General features: G+C 55.9%; 1 protein-coding gene and 1 long non-coding RNA gene across 3 annotated transcripts in view; both read left to right on the top strand.

Moving 5' to 3' along the window:
- Positions 1 to 1,444: 1,444 nt before the first annotated feature.
- Positions 1,445 to 13,251, top strand: CCDC42 (coiled-coil domain containing 42). 2 transcript variants are annotated; one of them, XM_027047737.2, is made up of 7 exons: positions 1,445 to 1,757; positions 2,037 to 2,142; positions 2,398 to 2,502; positions 3,992 to 4,189; positions 9,163 to 9,384; positions 9,472 to 9,630; positions 9,849 to 10,241. In XM_027047737.2, the coding sequence occupies exons 1-7, from the start codon at positions 1,675 to 1,677 to the stop codon at positions 9,858 to 9,860; spliced, it is 885 nt and encodes a 294-aa protein (XP_026903538.1). In that variant the 5' UTR covers positions 1,445 to 1,674; the 3' UTR covers positions 9,861 to 10,241. The 2 variants fall into 2 exon arrangements, with proteins under 2 accessions (XP_026903538.1, XP_026903536.1); XM_027047735.2 differs by lacking the exon at positions 9,849 to 10,241 and adding an exon at positions 12,968 to 13,251 and having other exon boundaries at positions 1,456 to 1,757.
- An 807-nt stretch (positions 13,252 to 14,058) lies between these two features.
- The window catches only part of LOC113595989 (uncharacterized), a 41,318-nt gene continuing 35,408 nt past the window's right edge, over positions 14,059 to 19,968 (top strand). Inside the window, exon 1 of the long non-coding RNA XR_003416695.2 lies at positions 14,059 to 14,397. This is a non-coding gene — a long non-coding RNA (uncharacterized LOC113595989). The remainder of the gene's footprint in view (positions 14,398 to 19,968) is intronic.

Here is a 19,968-nt window from a genome sequence, read left to right as displayed (position 1 = left end):
GACCTGACCAAAAACACAGAAATGCCTAATTGTTTTCCAACAACCTAAAGCCAACAGGAGATCCTGCCGGATGCCTCAAAGGCAAACATCAAGATGCACGAGGGCTGGGCGCAGGGGGGGAGGGGAAGCTGGGCTCACCCAGGCAAGGAATCTGTGAATCCCAGACAGCCCTGCATCTTCCCCAAGGCCCCTGGGAGGGCAGGGGGAGCCCAAAGAGGGATGGGTAGTGGAGCGGAAGATTCCCGTGCGAGGTACAGAGGAAGCAACCAAAAGGGCTCCCAGACAGGCGGGGTGCACGCGCAGGAGAGGATGCCTTAGCAGCTGCCTGTAGGCGCCGACCTGGCCCTGGGCCACCTGATGCCATAGATGCAACCAGGCACGTGCCCATATACCAGGGCAAACAGGTGACTCGAGAAACAGGCAGCCCTCGAGGAGGGGGAAAGAGGGTAAACCCCAAACGAAGACCGTGCTGGGCTCTAGGAATAAACAAAGAAGTGTCCCCTTTTGCGAAGCGTCCCGTCCTTACTGGCGCTCTTGTCATCCTGCTGTGGGCCTGTTTCTTTGGGGGCGCTCCCGGTGAGAACCCCTATTGGCTGAGAGGCGGGTGGGGGTGCCGTCGTGTTCCCCCTCATCCCCGTCCCGCCCCCCCCCCCCCCCAGCGGTCAGCGCCAAGGGCGCTGGGGAGCCGGAAAAGGTGCGGCGTCAGGCGGCCAGCAGGGGGCACCAGAGGACCGGCAGTGCCGCGGGGAGGGCTCGCCCACTGGGGGGCGCCGCCCTTCCCTGGAGGGACCCCCCCCCCCCCCCCCCCCCCCCCCCCCGTCCCCAGACCCGGAGGGGCAGAGTCCAATGCAGGCGCCGGCGGGGAGCAGAGGGGACAGTGCGGAACCGGGAACCGTGTCCCGCAGCAACGACTCGAGGTCGCCGCCGTCACCCCCCACCCCCACCCCGCCCCGGACTCCTGGGCGCCCGCCTCCCCACGCCCCCACCCCCCAGTGGGCCTCCTTGGTCCCCAGGCTCCCCGCCTATCCCCACGCGCATCCCTCCCTCGCCCACCACTTGGTTCTCAAGCTCGGGCCTCCTCCCACCCTCTTGCAGGCCCCCACCCCTGCCTCCTTTTCTTCTGGGCCATTTGTCTCAGCTCCAGTCCCTCCCTCACCCCCCCTCACTCTCTCTCTCTCTCTCTCACACACACACACACACACCCCTGAACCCCCAAGGACACCCCTCTACCAAAACCCCCTCTTGGGCCATGGCCGCCCAGACCCTCCCTCCCAGGCCTGGACACCAGCATCTATTCAGTCCTAACTTCGTCCCCAAGCTCCTGGGGGGGAAATGCAGGAGCAGGGGGGTGGGATTCCAGCAAGACTGGGGTCAGGGGGGACAAGGGTCAGAGAGCAAAGCCTGAGTTCCAGAGGGTGGTCCACAGAACCAGGAGATCCGTTGCTAGGTAACCAGATCTCCCTTCACTTCCCAATACATCATCCTGAGCTGCCCACGGCAGGTGTCCAGCCGTCTTTCCCGGGTCTCGGACACCCACCCTCCGGGGGACCCTGACAAGCAGGAGGAAGGGAGAAGCAAGAGCCCAGCTACCGCCCCCCCCCCCCACCCGAGCCACCCCCAGCCACTGGTTCACTGCGAGGATCCGGCCGCCTGGCCCATCGGGTCACCACCAGCATGAGCCTGGGCATCATGGAGGAGGACGAGCTGGCCGAGTACTTCCGGCTACAGTATGGGGAGAGGCTACTACAGCTGCTGCAGTGAGTGCCCCCCACACCCCCCCACGCCCCACCTCCCAGCCCGTCCCCTCCACTTCCCACAACCCTGCGCCCCTCCCCCCCCCCCCCAAGTCCTCATCGCCCTGCCCCAGCGTGCTTCCCAGGCGCCAACACAGCCCTGTCCCCTCTCAACACACCGTCCCTTTCACTCCCGTGGGGGACAGGACCCCCTTCCCCCTCCGTGTCCACGGGTTACCGCCAGCCCCGGCCCGCCCCAGGCGCTCGGAACCCACCTGCCTGTCTTGCCCGTGTCTTGGGCAGGAAGTTCCCCAACATTGAGGAGCAGTCGGAGTCCCCATCCATCCGGCTCCTGGAAAAGAAGAAAGAGGCCAAGATCATGCACACTGCTATGGAGCAGAAGAAGGAGGTGGGGGACCGGAGGGGCGGAGGGCAGGAAGGGCCCCGGGGCTCAGAGCCCCGGGACAGTCCTCCTCTGTGTGGGCGGCCAGAGCTGGGAGTCCTGGTGAAGCTTCTGTGTTCCCAGGGAGGAGAGAGGAAGGACCTGACCCTCGAGGGGAGCAGTGTCCTGGGCAGGCAGGCCTGGGGACAGAGCCGCCCGGGAGGGAGGGGCGGGGCGGGGGGAGGGGCCCTCCTGACCTCTCTGCCCTCCCCGACCCCCAAGACGTTTCGGCGCCGGATGGAAACCCTGAATCTGCGTTGGGAGGAGCTGGGTACCAAGGAGGCCCAGCTGAAGGCTCACATCCAGAAGTTCGAGCAGTTCATCCAGGTGTGAGGGGCCCGGGGGAACCCACCCTCGCAAACTGGCCTCCTCCTCCTCCTCCTCCTTGCTCTTGCCCACTGGTCACCCCGGTTAAATGTCTCTTTGAGGCTCAGCGACGCCTGGGGCTTCTCCCTGCGCGTCCTCAATACTGTTCGTAATTTCTTGTTTCCCTGGTACACACAGTGTCTCCAGTGAACGAATGAATGAATGAATGGATGGGTGGGTGGATGATGACGAATAAACGAGGGTGCCGCGGTCAGGGTGAGGCACATGGGGATACAAAGGGGAACCAGGTAGAATTTTATTCCTCGCCACTCAGCCACCCCTCCGTCCTTGTACTGAAAAGACCAGGCAGGGGTTGGTTGAAGGACCAGGCCCAGGCATCACAATCCAATTCCTCTCCATCCGTCCTCAGAGGAGGATTTAACCATCCGGATTTGTCCAGACCAGCTCCAGCCAGCACTGATGGGGCCCTGAGGGGCCTAGCCCAGCTCCCAGGGGTGATCCCACGGGGGACCCCTGCTCTTAAGCATTTCCAGTCTTGCTCTGTGCGTAATCCACGTGGGAAAGAAGCTGGCGGCCTGCGTGTATCTTCCAGGGGTCCAGTCCTTCCCACTGGCCAGAGAAAAGCTAGTGGTGTGTGGTTGGGGCGGCAGGAGATTTGGGGGTGAGAGGTCCTCCAAATGGCTTCCAGAGGCTCCACAGTGTGGGAATCCTAAAAAAAAAAAATTGTTACAAATATGGACCCCTGGGTGTCTGTTTGCTTGCAACCCCGAGGGGACGAGGGGGATCCTGGGCAGCTCAGTTGGTTAACTTTGGCTCAGCTCATGATCTCGTGGTTCGTGAGTTCGAGCCCCGCGTCGGGCTCTGGGCTGACAGCTCCGAGCCTGGAGCCTGCTTCCGATTCTGTGTCTCCCTCTCTCTCTCTCTGCCCCTCCCCCGCTTGTGCTCTCTCTGTCTCAAAACGAAATGAACATTAAAAAAATATGAAAATAAAATAAAAAGCTCCCCAGGGGATTGTGATACGTAGCTGGACTTGAGAGCCGCTGGTTTAGGGGACCCTTGATCCTCTGGGGGGCCCCCGGGGCACAGGGCAAATGTCACGCGTGCCTTCACCTGCTTCCACTTTCCATCCGTGTGGAATCCCGGGAGCCCCCGAGGAGGGAAAGGAGCCACACGGGGGCACTGGGAGGGGTGGGTGTGGCCCCTGATCTCTGCGGGGGGGTGGGGGGGAGGCTTTGCGGGATGAAGGAGAAGGGGGGTCAGCCCGATGGCCAGAGCTGAGCCTCATGTCTGTCTTTCAGGGCACCACCTCCTGGGCCTCAGTGTGAGCTATGGGAGTGCGGCCTGGCCCCGCCTGCCTCCTACCCCAGCCCCCTAGGCTTGGACCCCCAGCGTTTCCAAGAGAGGGGCGAGGGCCTCGCCGGGGGAAGGGCAGCACCAGGGTGTGACAGGTGCCACCTCCCCTCTTCCCGTTCCCCCCCCCCCCACCCAGGAGAACGACCAGAAACGGATCCGCGCCCTGAAGAAAGCCAACAAGGAGCGCGAGCTGAAGAGGCAGCGGGTGCGCGAGCTGGCCAAGGTCAAGCAGGAGATGGGGGCCCTGCGGCTGCAGCACCAGCGGCTGAGCACCAGGATGCAGGAGTTCTCCGTCTTCAACAAGTACCTGGAGAAGGTGGTGGAGCACTCGGAGGTGAGGGGGGGCGGGAGTGGCTGGGGAGGGGTGTGTGTGTGTCTGTGATAAGCTTTGCCTGCAGTGGGATGTGGCCTGAGCCCAACCCTCCCTGCCCTCGCCCCCGGGTGCGTTTTGTAGACCCGAGAGGCAGTGGAGACAAGGGGGAGAAGGTAGCAGAGGCCGAACCCAGCACAGAGCTATAGAGGCCACTACCCGCCTGCACGGGGCTCCCCGACCTCCTCCTTGAACAGGGGCTCCCCTCCTGTCTCCTACTTTCCTCCCGCCTCTGGGCCTTCCTCCTCAGCCTCCTCCCGGGCTCCTCTGCCCAGCCCCTTCCTTCAGTGGTCCTCCACTTTTCTCCCTGGGCATCCCCCCCTCCCCCCACTCAAGACCTCCCATGGATGCCTCCCAGGCCGCCGGTCTCCCCACGCCCCCCTGGTGACAGCAGCGGGCAGGGCCCCCTCCCCAGAGGGAGCCAGTCCTGAAGTGTGTCCTCCGTGGGGGTTGTGGATCCGGGTCCTGAGGGCAGAGCCGGGACGCAAAGGATGCTCCGCTTTTTAAAGTTCCAGCAGCTTCCATGTAGAACTAATTTATCTGTGTGTGAGGCCCAGATCTGTGTTATGCCCTCCATTCTAAGGTGGATCCGTTGTGTAGTAAATGGTTCAGTTCATCCCCGGGAGGCAGGTAGTGAGGGAAGACCACATATCAAAGCAGCAGATAAATGATAAGATAGGACTCATCCTCCCCCCTCCCCTCCCCCCTCCCTGCAGCCATCAATCTGCAGATCTGACCTATCCTGCCTCCGAAATATTTCTGGAATCTGGCCCCTGTCCCTTCCCCATCCAGACCCCCAAGGTACCTCAATCCCTCATCCGGAGGAATTCAACACAGCCTTATTCCTGGTCACCAGCCTGTCCCTCTTTCTACAGCCAGCGTGACCCCCCTGCCCCTCTTTCTTTCTCTCTTTTTCCTTCTTCCGTTCTTCTTTCCTTCTTCCGTTATGTCTTCCAAAATATTCTAAGCATACTGAAAAGTACAGAGAAATATATCATAGCACCCAAGTAGGCGTCACAGCTTTGTCAAATCTTAGTATTTCCCTCCAGTTCTGTTTCCTTAAATAAAACCCTGTCTTTAATTGAAAGCCCTTGGGAGCAACCCCCCCCCCCCAAGCCCCATCCTTCTTCCCCTCTTTGTGGAGGTAACCAGTATCCTGATTTTTAAACTGCTCATTCTCATGCCTGCTTTTATTATTTTGGTGACGTATTACGTATCCAAAGATCCAGGGGGCTCAGTTGGTCGAGCATCCGACTTCAGCTCAGGTCATGATCTCACAGTTGGAGCCGCAAGTCAGGCTCTGTGCTGATGGCTCTGAGTCTGGAGCCTGTTTCCGATTCTGTGTCTGCCCCTCTCTCTCTCTGCTCCTTCCCCTGCTTGCGCTCTGTCTCTCTCAGTCTCTCAAAAATAAATAAACATTAAAACATGTAAAAATAAGGGCGCCTGGGTGGCTCCATTGGTTAAGTGACTTCGGCTCAGGTCTTAATCTCGCAGTTTGTGAGTTTGAGCCCCACGTCGGGCTCTGTGCTGACAGCTCAGAGCCTGAAGCCTGCTTTGGATTCTGTGTCTCCCTCCCTCTCTGCCCTTCCCCTGCTCGCTCTCTCTCTCTCTCTCTCTCTCCCTCAAAAATAAACATTTAGGGGCGCCTGGGTGGCTTGGTCGGTTAAGCGTCCGACTTCAGCTCAGGTCATGATCTCACGGTCCGTGAGTTCGAGCCCCGCGTCGGGCTCTGTGCTGACAGCTCGGAGCCTGGAGCCTGCTTCTGATTCTGTGTCTCCTTCTCTCTCTGCTCCTCCCCTGTTCATGCTCTGTCTCTCTCTTTCTCAAAAATAAATAAACATTAAAAAAAGATTTTTTTAATACATAAATAAATAAATAAATAAACATTTAAAAATGTAAAAATAAATAAAAAATTAAAAACACTAATCTTTTTAATTATGGAAAATTTCAAACGTATACAAAAATAGTCTACTGAATGCCCGTTACTCACCACATAAGTCCAACAATTATCAGCTCATCCTATCATCCCCCATACCTTCTTCCCACCTCCGCCATTTTGAAGCAAATGATATTTTTTTTAGCCTCTAAGTGTTTCAATATGTGACTCTCCAAGATAAGGGAAATGCCATTGTCACACCTCGTAAAAATGTGACAGTAACTCCTTAATATTAAATATCCAGTCAACATTGAAATTTCCCCAACTGTGGCACACGTGCTTTTTGTACAATTGATTCAATTTGTTCCAATCATGGTCCAAACAAGGTCCCGACATGGCATTTGGTTGGGATGTTTTTCAAGTGTCACATACATGATTCTGCTGATCAAAAGAATCCAAACAGGGGCACCTGGGTGGCTCAGTCAGTTGAGTGTCCAACTTTGGCTCAGGTCATGATCTGGCGGTCTGTGAGTTCAGCCCCGCGTCGGGCTCTGTGCTGACAGCTCGGAGCCTGGAGCCTGCTTCGGATTCTGTGTCTCCCTCTCTCTCTGACCCTCCCTCAGTCACGCTCTGTCTCTCTCTCTTTTTCAAAAATAAATAAATATTTTTAAAAATTTTTTTAAAAAGCCGAACAGAAAAGAGAACATAGGTATGATCCTGCTGATATATTTAAAAACAGGCACAAGTGAATCCTTGGTGATAGAATCCACAATTCTGGTTTCTCTGATAGTGGGCGGGCAGCTACTGAACATAAGGGGGTGGAAGATCCTTCTAGAGCTGGAAATGTTCTGTCTTCCCTTCTTCACGTATTAGTGAGAAAACTACCAACGGGAGAAAGATATCATAGACGGGCTCTTCCGTTCATCAGCTACCTTTGATGACCTCGTGAGTCCTAAGGGAAAGGCTTGTTAAGTGCCGGACCCTATATTCCCATTTTCACGTTAATGAACGGATTCTCTGGCAGCTTCCAAAAGTGACCTGTAATGTTGTTGGTATCGTTATGAATTCGTGGGTTGTTGACACATCTGGTGTGCTGTGATCCTTTGCGCTCACTCTGGCTGATGTTTCAATGTCCTGTCCTTACTTGTTTATTTTTTAAGTTTATTTGTTTATTGGGGGGAGGGGCAGAGAGAGAGAGAGAGAGAGAGAGAGAATCCCAAGCAGGCTCCACACTGTCACCACAGAGCCCGACGCGGGTGGGGCTTGAACCCACGAACCTCGAGATCACAACCTGAGCCGAAATCCAGAGTGGGACGCTTAACCAACTGAGCCACCCAGGTGTGTCCTATCCTTGAACAGCGGGAGCCTCTGCAGGTGGGCACCCCAGTCCCTTTGACATCAGCACTGAGTACCCTTGGGAGCTCCGTTCAACTTAACTGTCATGTGCTCTTGGGTCGTGGACTCGGTGAACTTCCGGAAATGCAGACGTAACGTTCTCTCTCTGCTTCTTAGAATCCTTGAATGGAGGAAGTCCACTCTCCTCTTCCGGGTTCACGGGGCATTTCTTTTTTTTTTTACTTCCTGCAGGTGGACCTCTCCGTCCCCATCTTGAACCCAGGCTATTCGTCCTAAACCTGCCACACACCCCCGCCCCACCCCTGTCATCGTTGGGCTGGCTGCTCCCTTACCTGTCCTCGCCTTCCCCCACCTGCCCCCGCCTGGCCGGCTATGTTCATACCTCTGACCTCACTTTGGCCACCCCAGGAAACCTTTGCTGGCTGTCCCCACCTCCTCTAATGCCGGGTTGGGTGGTCCCTCCCCCACAGGGGCATGCTGATGGAAAGGCCCACAGGGCACTTCCCGGAACGCCAGTCTGTCACTGGGAACGTCACGAGATGGTGAAGGCGCTCAGGGCGTGTCCCCTGGGCAGCCGGAAGGCCCACTCCGATAAACCCCTGGGGAGGTGAGTTGGCATCCTGGATCGGGTGCCCACGCCACCTTCTATGGAGAGAGGGCCACAGGGCTTCTGTTCTGCTGCCCGTGGTCTGCAGGGTCGGGTCAGAATGTCACGGCCCGGCACCGTGCTGGAGGGGACAGCCAAGCCCGGCAGGCCACCCGCCCCGCCGGTGCCCTCTCCAGCCCCCAGCTGGAGGCAGACCTCAGCAAGTGTGAACAAATACCAGAGAGCCTTGGGCTGAAGATACTACCCTACAGTCTTTGGCCGGCCCCATCCTCCAGTCCTAGATAGGGCTTATCACTCCGAGTTGTAACTCTTTCCCTGTCTGTCTGTCCTCACTCTGTACCACCCCGAGTTTCAGGCTTCCTAAGAGCAGGGTCTGCCTTTCTTATCTCCTGCTCTGGGCCTAGTGCTTAGCATCCGGCCTGGCTTACAAATGGTTCTGGGTACATTCTTGTTGGATATGGTCATTACTGCCTTGGGAGACATCTCAAAATGCATTTCCCCGCCCCCCTCCCCCCCCAAGCCCCAACCACCAGGTCCTCTAGAATCCAGCTGGGGGAACTTTGTGGAAAATTCAGGTACCAGGGACCCTCTCAGACCCCCTCGTGTTTATTAAAACGAACGTCTTGGTGGAAGGGAGCCTGGGTGGCTCAGCCCGTTAAGCCTCCGACTCCTGATTTCGGCTCAGGTCGAGATCTCACGGTTCGTGAGTTCGAGCCCCACGTCAGGCTCTGTGCTGACAGTGTGGAGGCCGGCTGGTATTCTCTCTCTCTCTCTCCCTCTCTCTCTCTGCCCCTCCCCTGCTCGCACTCTGTCTCTCTCTATCCCTCTCTCTCAAAAACAAAATAAACATTAAAAAAAATGTAAAGCTCCCAGGTGATTGCCACGTGCAGACCGAGGACCCTAGCTCCCGATTGCACGTGCCCCCCGACACCTGTCCCATGGCCCATACCAACCCAGGAGGGCCAGCGGGGGGACTCCTCATGGCCTCTGCCCTTTGACCTTGGCCGAGGGCCTCCCCACTAGGCTGAGGCATCCAGCCGGGGACCTGGCAGGCGGGCCTGGGGGGCGGCCGTGCCGTGACGGGAGCCCCCTCTGCAGTTCGAGGAGATCCACGAGGTGATTTCACGCTACAAGACGCTGATAAGCATGCACCACGACCTCATGCAGTCGGCGCAGGAGGGCCAGGAGAAGATTGAGCGCGCCAAGGCACGGCTGGCACGCTACATGGAGGAGAAGGACGACGAGATCCTGCAGCACAACAACGAGCTGGCGCGTCTGCAGATGCGCTTTGACCGAGCCCGCAGCGACGTCATCGTCTGGGTGAGCGCGGGGGTGGGGGCTTCTGGGTGAGCAAGGGACACACACACACACACGCCTGCTCATGCCCCGGCCCCGTCGCCTCCCCAGGAATCTCGCTGGGCACACATCCAGAACACGGCCGCCAAGAAGACCCTCTTGCTTGGCACCATCAAGATGGCGGCATTGAACCTCTTCCAGATCGTGAGCAAGCAGCTGAAGGAGACCGCCGCCGTGTCCCTGGAGGACACCCACAAACAGCTGGACATGGTAAGAGGGGGTGCAGGTGCCCTGCCCAGCTGCCTCGACTGAGCCAAGATGGCTGTCCATTGGTCCAGTGGAAGAATGAACCCCACAGAGCAGTGGTTCGCAAATTTAACAGGATCAGAGAGTCACCAGGTCAGGAGAGGTACTACTGGTCACCGCCTCCAGAGTCTCTGACTCGGTGGCTCCAAAATGAGAACCGAGGGATTTTCATTTTTCAACAGGTTCCCAGGTGATGGTGCTGGTCTGGCTTCCACGCTTTGAGAACCACGGCATTAGCGCTGAGACCCTTTTGGCCCTGGTGAACGCGGGCCCCAACGGGGACCCACGATTGAATTCATCGCTGGTGCAAAAACAGTCTTCTTAGATTCTAGAGACGTGCTGAAAGCTCCGTGCCTGGGGCCCACGCTTTGGGAAAAGAGGAAATTGGGGGTGGGGGGAATCAGCAAGTCTAGGAAAGTCTGTCTTATTAGGGGCACCCTGAGATTTTTCTCTTTGAAGTAACTAAAAGGAAATTGGAAAGGAAATAACTTTCTCACTATGCTTCAAAGCCGTGTGATGCTGTGTCCATGTGCCACCCCAAATCGTCTCCCTTATGTAAATTTTTTTTTAATTTTTTTTTAACGTTTATTTATTTTTGAGACAGAGAGAGGCAGAGCATGAACAGGGGAGGGATAGAGAGAGAGGGAGACACAGAATCGGAAGCAGGCTCCAGGCTCTGAGCTGTCAGCCCAGAGCCCAACGCGGGGCTCGAACTCATGGACCGTGAGATCGTGACCTGAGCTGAAGTCGGACGCCCAACCGACTGAGCCACCCAGGCGCCCCACGTAAATTTTTTTTTAACGTGTATTTATTTTTGAGAGAGAGAGACAGAGCGTGAGCCGGGGAGGGGCAGAGAGAGAGGGAGACACAGGATCCGAAGCGGGCTCCGGGCTCTGAGCCATCAGCACAGAGCCCAATGCGGGGCCCGAACCCACAAACCGCGAGATCAGGACCTGAGCCGAAGTCAGACGCTTCACCGACTGAGCCACCCAGGCGCCCCAGAATCATCTCACTTCCCACCAAAGGCACAGATATCCCGCACTTTGGGGAGCTCTGTACCAGAAGACAGGTTAGCCATACTTCCTGTCAGATGCACAGAACCATGACTAATTATTTGTTCCTTTGGCAAAAGCCTTGAGTGCTGCTGTCAAATAACAGAAAGCTCCTCAAGACCAGACTCTGTGTTTGGTTAGTCGTTTGCTGTATCTTGGTGTCTAAAACAGTGCCTGGAACACAGTAGGCGCTCAATAAGCGTTTGGTGATTGACTATCAAATCCAAGCCAACGAAAGCAATGGGCCAGAAGGCATCTCCCCTATTTAACAACAACAACAACAAAGTAAAACCCGTGAAATTTAAAGATTTCACCCCGCTGACCAGCCAGGAGGAGGGATTTCCTCAACCCGGAGAATCAGCCTGCAGCTCAGAGCACATAGAATAGAATTATCGACAGTTCAAAGACTTCGAAGGCAGTTTGTAAGAAAGCTTGCTCCCGAAGCCACAATTCTCAAATTTTCTGCGAGCAGGAGGCTTGTGCACCCTTCACATTTGTTGAAGACCCTCAAAGAGCTTTTGTTTGTATGGCTTATAGCTGCTGATATTTACTGTAGGAGACATTCAAACAGAAAAATTAAAAATCCTCAATTCATTGTTCAAGGACAACAAGAAGCATGTTAACGTAAATGGCGTTCCTGACGCAAAGCACATTTCCAAAAGAACGCTCTGTGGGACAAGGAACATGTCTGCAAATCCACTTAATGTCTGGCTTCCTGGAGGACAGGTGGGTTCTCCCTTCGGCTTCAGCATTCGTCTTGTTGTGACAGCCTATGTCACGGAAACGTCCTGCTCTGGTAAAAGCCACTGTTCGCTCGTGAGCGAATAAGAGAGACAAAGACAAATGATGTCTTAGTGTTATTGAAAAAGGAGCTTAGGGGCGCCTGGGTGGCTCAGTCGGTGAAGCGTCCGACTTCGGCTCAGGTCATGATCTCACTGTTCGTGAGTTCAAGCCCCGCGTCGGGCTCTGTGCTGACAGCTCGGAGCCTGGAGCCTGTTTCCGATTCTGTGTCTCCCTCTCTCTCTGCCCCTCCCCTGTTCATGCTCCGTCTCTCTCTGTCTCAAAAATAAATAAACGTTAAAAAAAAAGAAAAGAAAAGGGTCTTGACACACAGGACTTTGCTGGGGCTCTGCCCCAGCCTCTCCAAGCAGATAACATTTCCAAAGTTTACTTGACCACAGAACCCTCTTGGGGGGCGGAGTGTGATCGCTTATTCTAAGAACATAGTTGGAGGAGTGCTACACTTGTCTTCTCCGTGATCTTGGGGAAGTTACTTTCCTTCAGTGACTCTGTTTCCTCTTTTGCAAAACAGGAATTGTATCTGCAATAGTAACCGTATGGGGGCGGGGAACGGGGCTGTTGAGAGTTTTGGACGGTCGCGTGGTCCCATCCCCAGGAACATCCTTGAAGAGGAGACATTTAATTTGATTTTATTTTTAACGTTTATTTATTCTTGAGAGAGAGACAGAGAGAGGGGGAGGGGCAGAGAGAGAGGGAGGCACAGAATCCGAAGCAGGCTCCGGGCTCCGAGCTGTCAGCACAGAGCCCGATGCAGGGCTTGAACCCACAAACCGTGAGATCATGACCGGTGCCGAAGTCGGACGCTTAACCGACGGAGCCACCCAGGCGCCCTGAAAAGGAGAGACTTTAGAACTGAGATCGTAGAGGCCATCTAGGCCAGCCTGTTCTCCCCCTTCCCTTCTTAAAGATGAAGAAGCTGAGTGCCAGAAAGATGAATCGATTTCCCCAGGGCCGCGTGAGGAGGCCAGGTGCCCACGTAGCACGCCGAGTGCGTGTTCCTTGAAACAGAAGCTTGCGAATAGAACTCAAGCTTCCGTCGATGACTCAAGAGGATCATAAGGGGCGTCAGTTCTGGGTTCCGAGCAAACGCCCACCGTGAAGGCTGTTCAATTGTGGAGAGCCGTTTCCCCCAAGCTGCTGGCCCCTGCCTGCCGGAGGCTTCTAGTACCAGGGTCTGCTCTGCATCCCCTCGCCCCTCCCCTCCCCAGACAGTCAGCTGGACTTCGTACTTTCACCGTGTGTGCCTCCAGGAGTTCCCTGTTTGTGCCTTCTAGTCTGCCAAGCCTGAAGCTTCAACTAGAATAATTGTCAAATAAGGGATAGTGGCCCCGAGAAATCAGTCACAGGGAGACAGTGACTCCTTACAAGCTCTGCCCGGCCATGCTCCGTTTGGGGGTGGGGTGGCCTGCTGCTGGCTGGGCTGAGCCCCGGTCCCCTTGCCTTGTTAGATCCAACAGTTTATCCAGGATCTGTCAGACATCTGGACAGAGGTGAGGAGGAAGGAACAACAGCAAGTCCGGGTTTAAGGAGCAGCGGTGGTTCCAGAATGTTCTGAGACAGAGACGGAGAGAGAATAAGGCCCTGGTGAGCTTGTGGCCCACCCAGTCAGCTCCGTCTCGCCCTCTGGGACCCCAATGCCTTCCTGCTGGCGAGCACCCCGCCATTTACCCCTTAGGGCCTCAGTCCCTCCCATCCCCGAAAACATTAAATCCTATCAGACATTTGTTCCTAAGTTCTGTCTCTTTTTGGTTTATTCAGGGGGGAAGAGGGTCCACCGAGGGGAGAAAGACACCCCCTCTTGAAGCCGGCCACTTAGGCTGCCCAGGGACCAGAAAACGAATCTCAGGTCTGGCAGCTCCCAGGCTTTGGACTTGCACACAGAACTAGACCAGCACAGGGTGAGAACGTAGGACCCTTCTTTCCCCATCACTTCAAAGAAAAGATTCTTTTTTTGAAGTCGGTGTTTCTAACCGGGGTGCAAAGACTCACTAGAAACTATGGAGGCAGCTTCCCGAGTGGGAGTTCGACAGGTGGGGAGTCAAGAACCCTCCCCAGCCCAGGGAACGAGCCCTGCCCTGCTCCCCCTGAGCACCCACAACACGCAGTGTGGTACCAGCAGCACTAACGTGGGTATCGCAGGCAGGCTGCCCGAGGACGCGTCTTAGCGGGCTGGAATGAGAGTTGAAAACCAGCAAAAACTGAACTAAATGCGGACCAATGCAAAGTCTTGCACTCGGGGCCCCAAACTCAAAACCATCAGGGCAGGTCCGAGACCAGACAAAGAAAGCGTTTATGGAGCCTAGACTTGGCGCACATCATCCGGGTGAAATCCCCGTGTGGCACCACCGTCCCCGTCCTACGGGACAGCACGCTTGCTCAGGGACAAGGTCGCCATTCACATTGGGTCTGCCTGCCCTGGGCAGGTGCTCAGCTCAGCCAGGCGCCTCTCAGAAAGCAAGAACACCCATGGCTTCCCCTCCGAAGCGGGTAGCAGAACAGGAGTGAACAAGGTGATGGGGGGGGGGGACGCTGGGATCCCCAACTGACAACACTTGGGCAGCCTCCTCTCCGCTGGGGTCCTGCGGGAGGCCCTGGCCAGTCCGGGCTTTGGAATACACCCTCTGCATCCGCCAGGTGGTTCTCAAGGCTCGCTCCCCAGACCCGCAGAACCAGCAGCACCTGGGAACTTACCAGAAATGCCAATACTCGGGCCCCGCCCCCAGACCCGAAAATCAGCAACTCCGAGGGCGGGACCCAGCGACGAGAGGGGGTATAATAAGCCTGCCAGGTGATTCCGTTGCCTGCTCCGGTTGATTGAGGGCCACTGCTGTGCCGGGAGCCGCTTTCAAGGACCTGGGCTCCTTCCGGCTCCTCCCGCGTGAGTAACAGTACCGGGAATCCAGCCTGTGCCAGTCGGGGTGAGAGCAGAGACCAGAGCCCCCGGAGGATGCACACGGATGTGTGTAAAGGGCTACAGTACAGGGATTTGACCTCAGGCAGGTGTCAGTGGCCTGTACAAAGCTGACGCTGGGGCTCGGAGCCCACAGCGGGAGGCAGCCGGGGAAGAGAGACGGGGAGGGTGAGTCCGAATCCACACGCACAAGCCGGAGTCTGTGAGGACGGACAGAAGCCGCATTCCGCCTGGGGGAGCCGAACACGCACACCTGGCCCAGGGACTGAGCCCAGGAGCCAGAGGAGGGGGGCCCGGGGAAGGGGGGCCAACTGCCGAGCTCCACTTCTGCTCCCCCAGGCCTCCCACGGAGTCTCTCTGGGACCCCCAGGCCCCCTCCCCAGAGACACCCAGGGAAAGTGGCTCCGGGAGCTCCTGCTGCCCGGGCCCCAAGTGCCCACACGGCCATCCCCTCCGTGTCACGTGGCCCCGGCCAGAGGGACTTCTCCGTGGGAGGGGCGGGGGGAGAGGCCTTCTGGAAAACCCAGGGTGGCCAGTTCTGGGGGTGGTGCTCGGAGGGAAAGGGTCGAGTCTCTTACTGGAGGGACATGAGCGTCAAGGGCCCTCCCGGAACGGGTCTGTGGGCGGAGGCCGTGCCTCTAACCCAGCTTCCCCGAACCTCTGAGCCTCCTGGGCTGTGTCCGGGGAGGCGGGAGAGGGTGTGGGACCCACAGTTCCCCCAAAACCCTGTGGCTGTGAGGTGGGGGTTGAGACAACCAGCCGGTAAGGACTGAACCCAGGTCCTGGGTGGCCTAGGACCCCCTCAGCCCTGCCCCAACCCCCTTCCCCTCTCTTCCTCTTCCCCTCTCCCCTACCTTTCCCATTCCCCCTCCCTCTCTCCTCCCTCCCTCTCTCCTCCCTCCCTCTCCCTCCCCTCCCCTCCCCTCTCCCCTCCTCCCATTTCCCCTTCCCTCCCCTCCCTCCCCCCTGCTCCTCATCTTTGGACTGTCCAGTTTCCTGCTTAATTGAACACGCTCAGGTTTACCTCCCCCACACGTGTGTGCACATGTGTGTACAAATCACTCCAACACTACTGCACTTTTCAGGTTTCCAAAGGGGCCCAGCCCCGGCCGGGAAGAAGAAATTCTGTGGGTCTAGGCAGATTTCTTGATTACGAGCAGAGCCACAAACCCGCAAACTCCTTCCCAAGCCCACAGAAAGGGGCAGAGCACATGCAGAAAAGCCCAGGGATCCTCACAAGGACTCTCTCACTGAAGAGCGCCTGGGGCAGCCGGGGACAGGCCCTCCCCCCTCCCCCCCTCCCCCAGCCCCTCGGCACCGGCTGCCCTGGGCCCTGGACCCCCAGAAAGAAGTCCAAGGCCTGCCCGATTAGGGGAGAGCTGGGCTCCCAGATGCATGAGATCACCTTCCAAGGAAAAGCTGGAGTAAAGGGCCTGATTAGAGCGTTCCCAACTAGAAAAGACACCAGCTCGTTAAAGCAGAAAGAACGGATTGGTTCCAGAAATGAGTGGTTCTCATCAGCCAAGGCAGGAAGCAGGGCTCCCCGTGTTTTCTGGGTAAAGGGAGGCAAGAGGAGGGGAGACCTTCACAGACTTCCTCTCAATGCTAGAACACCCCGATCCCCATGGAGCCTGTTAGCCCTTCCAGCCGGAAAAGGGGGAGGGGGCTGGAGGGGCTCTGGAACCTTCTTATTTCAAGCCAGCTGTGGGTGGATCACTCAGGTACCTGAGCAAGCTCCCCGACTCTAGGACCTTCAGTCTTAGCAATCTCTATGGGAAGCAGGTGCGTGCGCGTAGCAGGACGGCGTGGGCAAGCGGTGCCCCCCAGGCCCAGGCCTCCAGAACTTCTGCTTCTCCCACACTGAGACGCTGTGACGCTGGCTGAGTTCAGGCCTCGCCTGGGAAACTCACCCCCAATGGCCTGATGTTCCCACGTGCTTTCCCCCTTTGAAACTTTTTTTTTTTTAATGTTTATTTACTTTTGAGAGAGAGACAGACAGACAGAATCTAAAGCAGGCTCCAGACTCTGAGCTGTCAGCACAGAGCCCGATGTGGGGCTCAAACTCATGACCCTTGAGATCATGACCTGAGCCGATGTCGGAGGCTTCGCTGACTCAGCCACCCAGGCGTCCCTCCCCGCTTTGAAAATTTAACATTTTGACGTTGAGACCGCTCCCCATGTAGACCAGGAGTGATCGAGGGCACAGGGCCATGGGCTGGATCCAGAAACAGCCAACGGAGCGAAAGCCAGCTGCACAGAGATGCAAAACTGTGTTTTCCAGCGTGTGCAATCTGTGCACAGACCTGGAGCCTTAGACCAACACGCACTAATGATCTCACAGGTAGACCAGGAGTCCGAGGACGCACCGGGTTCTGCCCTCAGGACTGTTGTCACAATGTTGGTTGGGCCAAGCTCTTTCCTGGACAGTCTAGGGAACAACCCACTTCCGAGCCCGTTCAGGTTATTGGCAGAATAACTGTGCAGCCGGGAGCCTGAGGTCCGCATTTCCTTGCTGGTTGCTGGCTCTCTGGCAAGAGGCTGCCCGCATTCCTTGTCCTATGCCATGCCCTCTGTCTTTGGAGACAGCAGCGGAGTCATTGTCCTGCTTTCCATCCCTCTGGCTTCCTCTTCTGAACCCAACCAGAGAAACTCTGCTTTTATAGGACTCGTGAGGGGCACCCCGGTGGCTCAGTCGGTCAAGTGTCCGACTTCAGCTCAGGTCACGATCTCGTGGTCCGTGAGTTCGAGCCCCGCGTCGGGCTCTGTGCTGACAGCTCGGAGCCTGGAGCCTGCTTCGGATTCTGTCTCTCTCTCTCTCTCTCTCTCTCTCTCTCTCAAAAATAAACATTAAAAAAAATTAAAGGGCTCATGATATTAGGTTAAGCCCATCCAGATCATCTCCCCCTTGCCATGTAACATGGGAGTCATACCGGGGGGTGATGATCTTAGCAGCCGTGTTAAAACTTTGTCTTCCGCACTAATCCAGAAAAGACCTCAGAACAAGAGGGACTGTGACAAGGCGGGGTGTCGAAGGCCCAGATGAGGCACGGAGGGCAGGAACCCTTTCAGATGTGGACCTGACCTCCCATTTATGCGCTAGTGATAGCTTTGGGGTTCCCCTGGGGCTTATTGCCTTCTGGGGGGGGGGTCAATGAATGGACTTGAGTCAGTCTGGGAATCTCCTGACATTTCATGAAACTTTTACGTACACGCATGTATGGATTTTTCATGAGTGAGGGATGGGGGGGCAGGAGAAATTCCCTATCTTTCGGTAGATTCTCCCAAGAATCTTAACAAGACTAGGAAGTACTTTTTTTTTCTTTTAATTAACAGTTTTATTGAGATAGAACTCCTATACCATAGAACTCATTCACTGAAAGTATACATTTCAGTGGCTCCAGTCGTGGAGCCATCGACACAATTTCAGAACCTCTTCATCACTGCACCCCCAGAACACCTCCATAGCCGTCAGCAGTCTTTCCCATTTTCTCTCAAACCCCCAGCACTCAGGAACTACTAATCTACTCTCTGGATCTCCTATCCTTGGCATTTTCTGAAAACGTTTATTTTGAGAGTGGATGAGGGGAGAGAGAGGGGGGGGGGGGGGAGAGAGAATCCCAAGGAGGCTCCACACTGTCAGCGCAGAGGCCGGCACGGGGCTGACCTGAGCTGAAATCAAGAGTCGGATGCTCAACCCACGGAGCCACCCGGGGGGCCCTGTTCTGGGCCTTTCGTATAAGTGGAATCACTCTATTGCCTTTTGCTTCATTTACTTAGTATAATGTGTTCAAGGTTCGTCCACGCCATAGGATGGGTTGGTACATCACTCCTTTTTATGGATGAATGATATTCCATTGTATAGACACAGCACGTTTTCATATCCAGTCATCAGTTGACAGACATTGGGATTGTTTCTCCTTTTTGGCTTTGTGAAGAGTGCTGCTGGGAACACTCTTGTGCAAGGTTTTCTGGGGACATCGGTTTCCATCTCTCCTGGGTCACGTTCCTAGGAGACAAACTGTTGGTTCCATGCAGGAACTCTGTTTAACCTTTCTAGGAAGGGCTAAACTATTGGGAGCTACTGCATCTTGAGATACCGGGAGTGCTTTCGTATCAAGGAGGAATGGAAAATTAGCAAAAAGGAAGGCCAGCTGGCCAGGAAGAGTCAGAAGAAAACCCAGAATTTGGTGAAACAATGGCCCAGGACACAGTTGAAGATCAATGAATGAGATGCCCAATTACGTGCCATCCAGAATCCAAGGAAGGAGGCTGGACTGTGAGTTAGGGACCAGGAAAGCCACCCTCCCCTACCCATAATTCATTTCACAGCCACCCCAGGCAGCATCCCTGCTCCCACCCACCCTCCCCGCTCACACCCAGGCTTCTGTCAATCAACAGATAGTGGTGACATTGAGTGCCTCCTATGTGCCAAGCCCAGAGAGAAGCTAAGGGGACAGATGGGGAAACAACTGATGTGGGTTCTACCTCTTGGAGCTTATGGTCTCTTGGGAGAGGCATTAAACCAGTGGTTAGCCACATGACGGTGAGGAGGAGGAGGAACAACGAGAAGAAGGTTGTCCTAACACAACATGGGGACACCCTGGGAAGGGCTGGGGTCACTGGACCAGAGACAGCGAGGACAGAAGATAGGCAGGGTGGGATCACGCTGGGGCTCGTGGGGAGGTCTTTCCAAGGATCTTGTGTTTTATTCTAGCCTGAAGGGCACGTAGAGGGTTTTATTAAAGAAACACAATAAAGAATACGAGGCCAAAGACTGCGCTATGAGCAGAAGTTTTCTTGTTTTTTTGTTCTAGAGTGACAGGCTCAGAAACCCAGTTTGGCACCCAATCTAGGATCTGGGGAATGAGGTTTGGGCAAGGAGAAAAGGAGTAGGTCTTTAAACCTGAAAAACAAAAACAAAACTCACAAACCATCTCTGTCCTGTGCCGGGAAGGCAAGTCTGGTGAGATCCGAGCTTCGTCAGGTGGGCACGGGGTCCTCACCATTTGATGGCAGGCAGGGCGCCTGGCCCAGGGTGACGGCTCATACGTCTCAGCGCACGCCAGACCTGCACTTCTGTGTGTGGTCTACACAGCATGTCAGATTTAAGCCGGGGAAGAGCATGGTCAGACTTGCCCTCGGAAAAGATGGCTCTACCTCCTGAGTGTGTAGAATGAACTGGATGGGGCACAAAAGGAGGGGGCCCAGGCGGGCCCGGGTGGCTCCGTCAGGTCATGAGCTCACGGTCCATGAGATCCAGCCCACATAGAGCTCTGTGCTGACAGCACGGAGGCTGCTTGGGATTCTCTCTCCCTCTCTCTCTGTCCCTCCCCTGCTCATGTGCTCACGCACTCTCTGTCTAAATAAATAAATACACTTTAAAAAAAAAAAAAAAAAGGTGGCTCGAGTGGCCGCAGGAGACCATGTTACTAAGGGATAATTTTTTTTAACTTAAAATTTTTTAATGTTTTTATTTTTGAGACAGAGACAGAGCATGAGCAGGGGAGGGGCAGAGAGAGAGGGAGAGAGAATCCCAAG

This window comes from Acinonyx jubatus, chromosome E1 (genome assembly GCF_027475565.1).
Source record: "Acinonyx jubatus isolate Ajub_Pintada_27869175 chromosome E1, VMU_Ajub_asm_v1.0, whole genome shotgun sequence".
NCBI lineage: Eukaryota > Metazoa > Chordata > Mammalia > Carnivora > Felidae > Acinonyx > Acinonyx jubatus.
This window is presented reverse-complemented; position numbering and strand designations above follow the sequence as displayed.

Coding starts and splice junctions, on each gene's coding strand:
- CCDC42 (XM_027047735.2), top strand. CDS start 1,675: ATGAGCCTGGGCATCATGGAGGAGGACGAGCTGGCCGAGTACTTCCGG. Junction 1,758..2,036: donor AGGCTACTACAGCTGCTGCA/GTGAGTGCCCCC, acceptor TGTCTTGGGCAG/GAAGTTCCCCAACATTGAGG. Junction 2,143..2,397: donor CTATGGAGCAGAAGAAGGAG/GTGGGGGACCGG, acceptor CCGACCCCCAAG/ACGTTTCGGCGCCGGATGGA.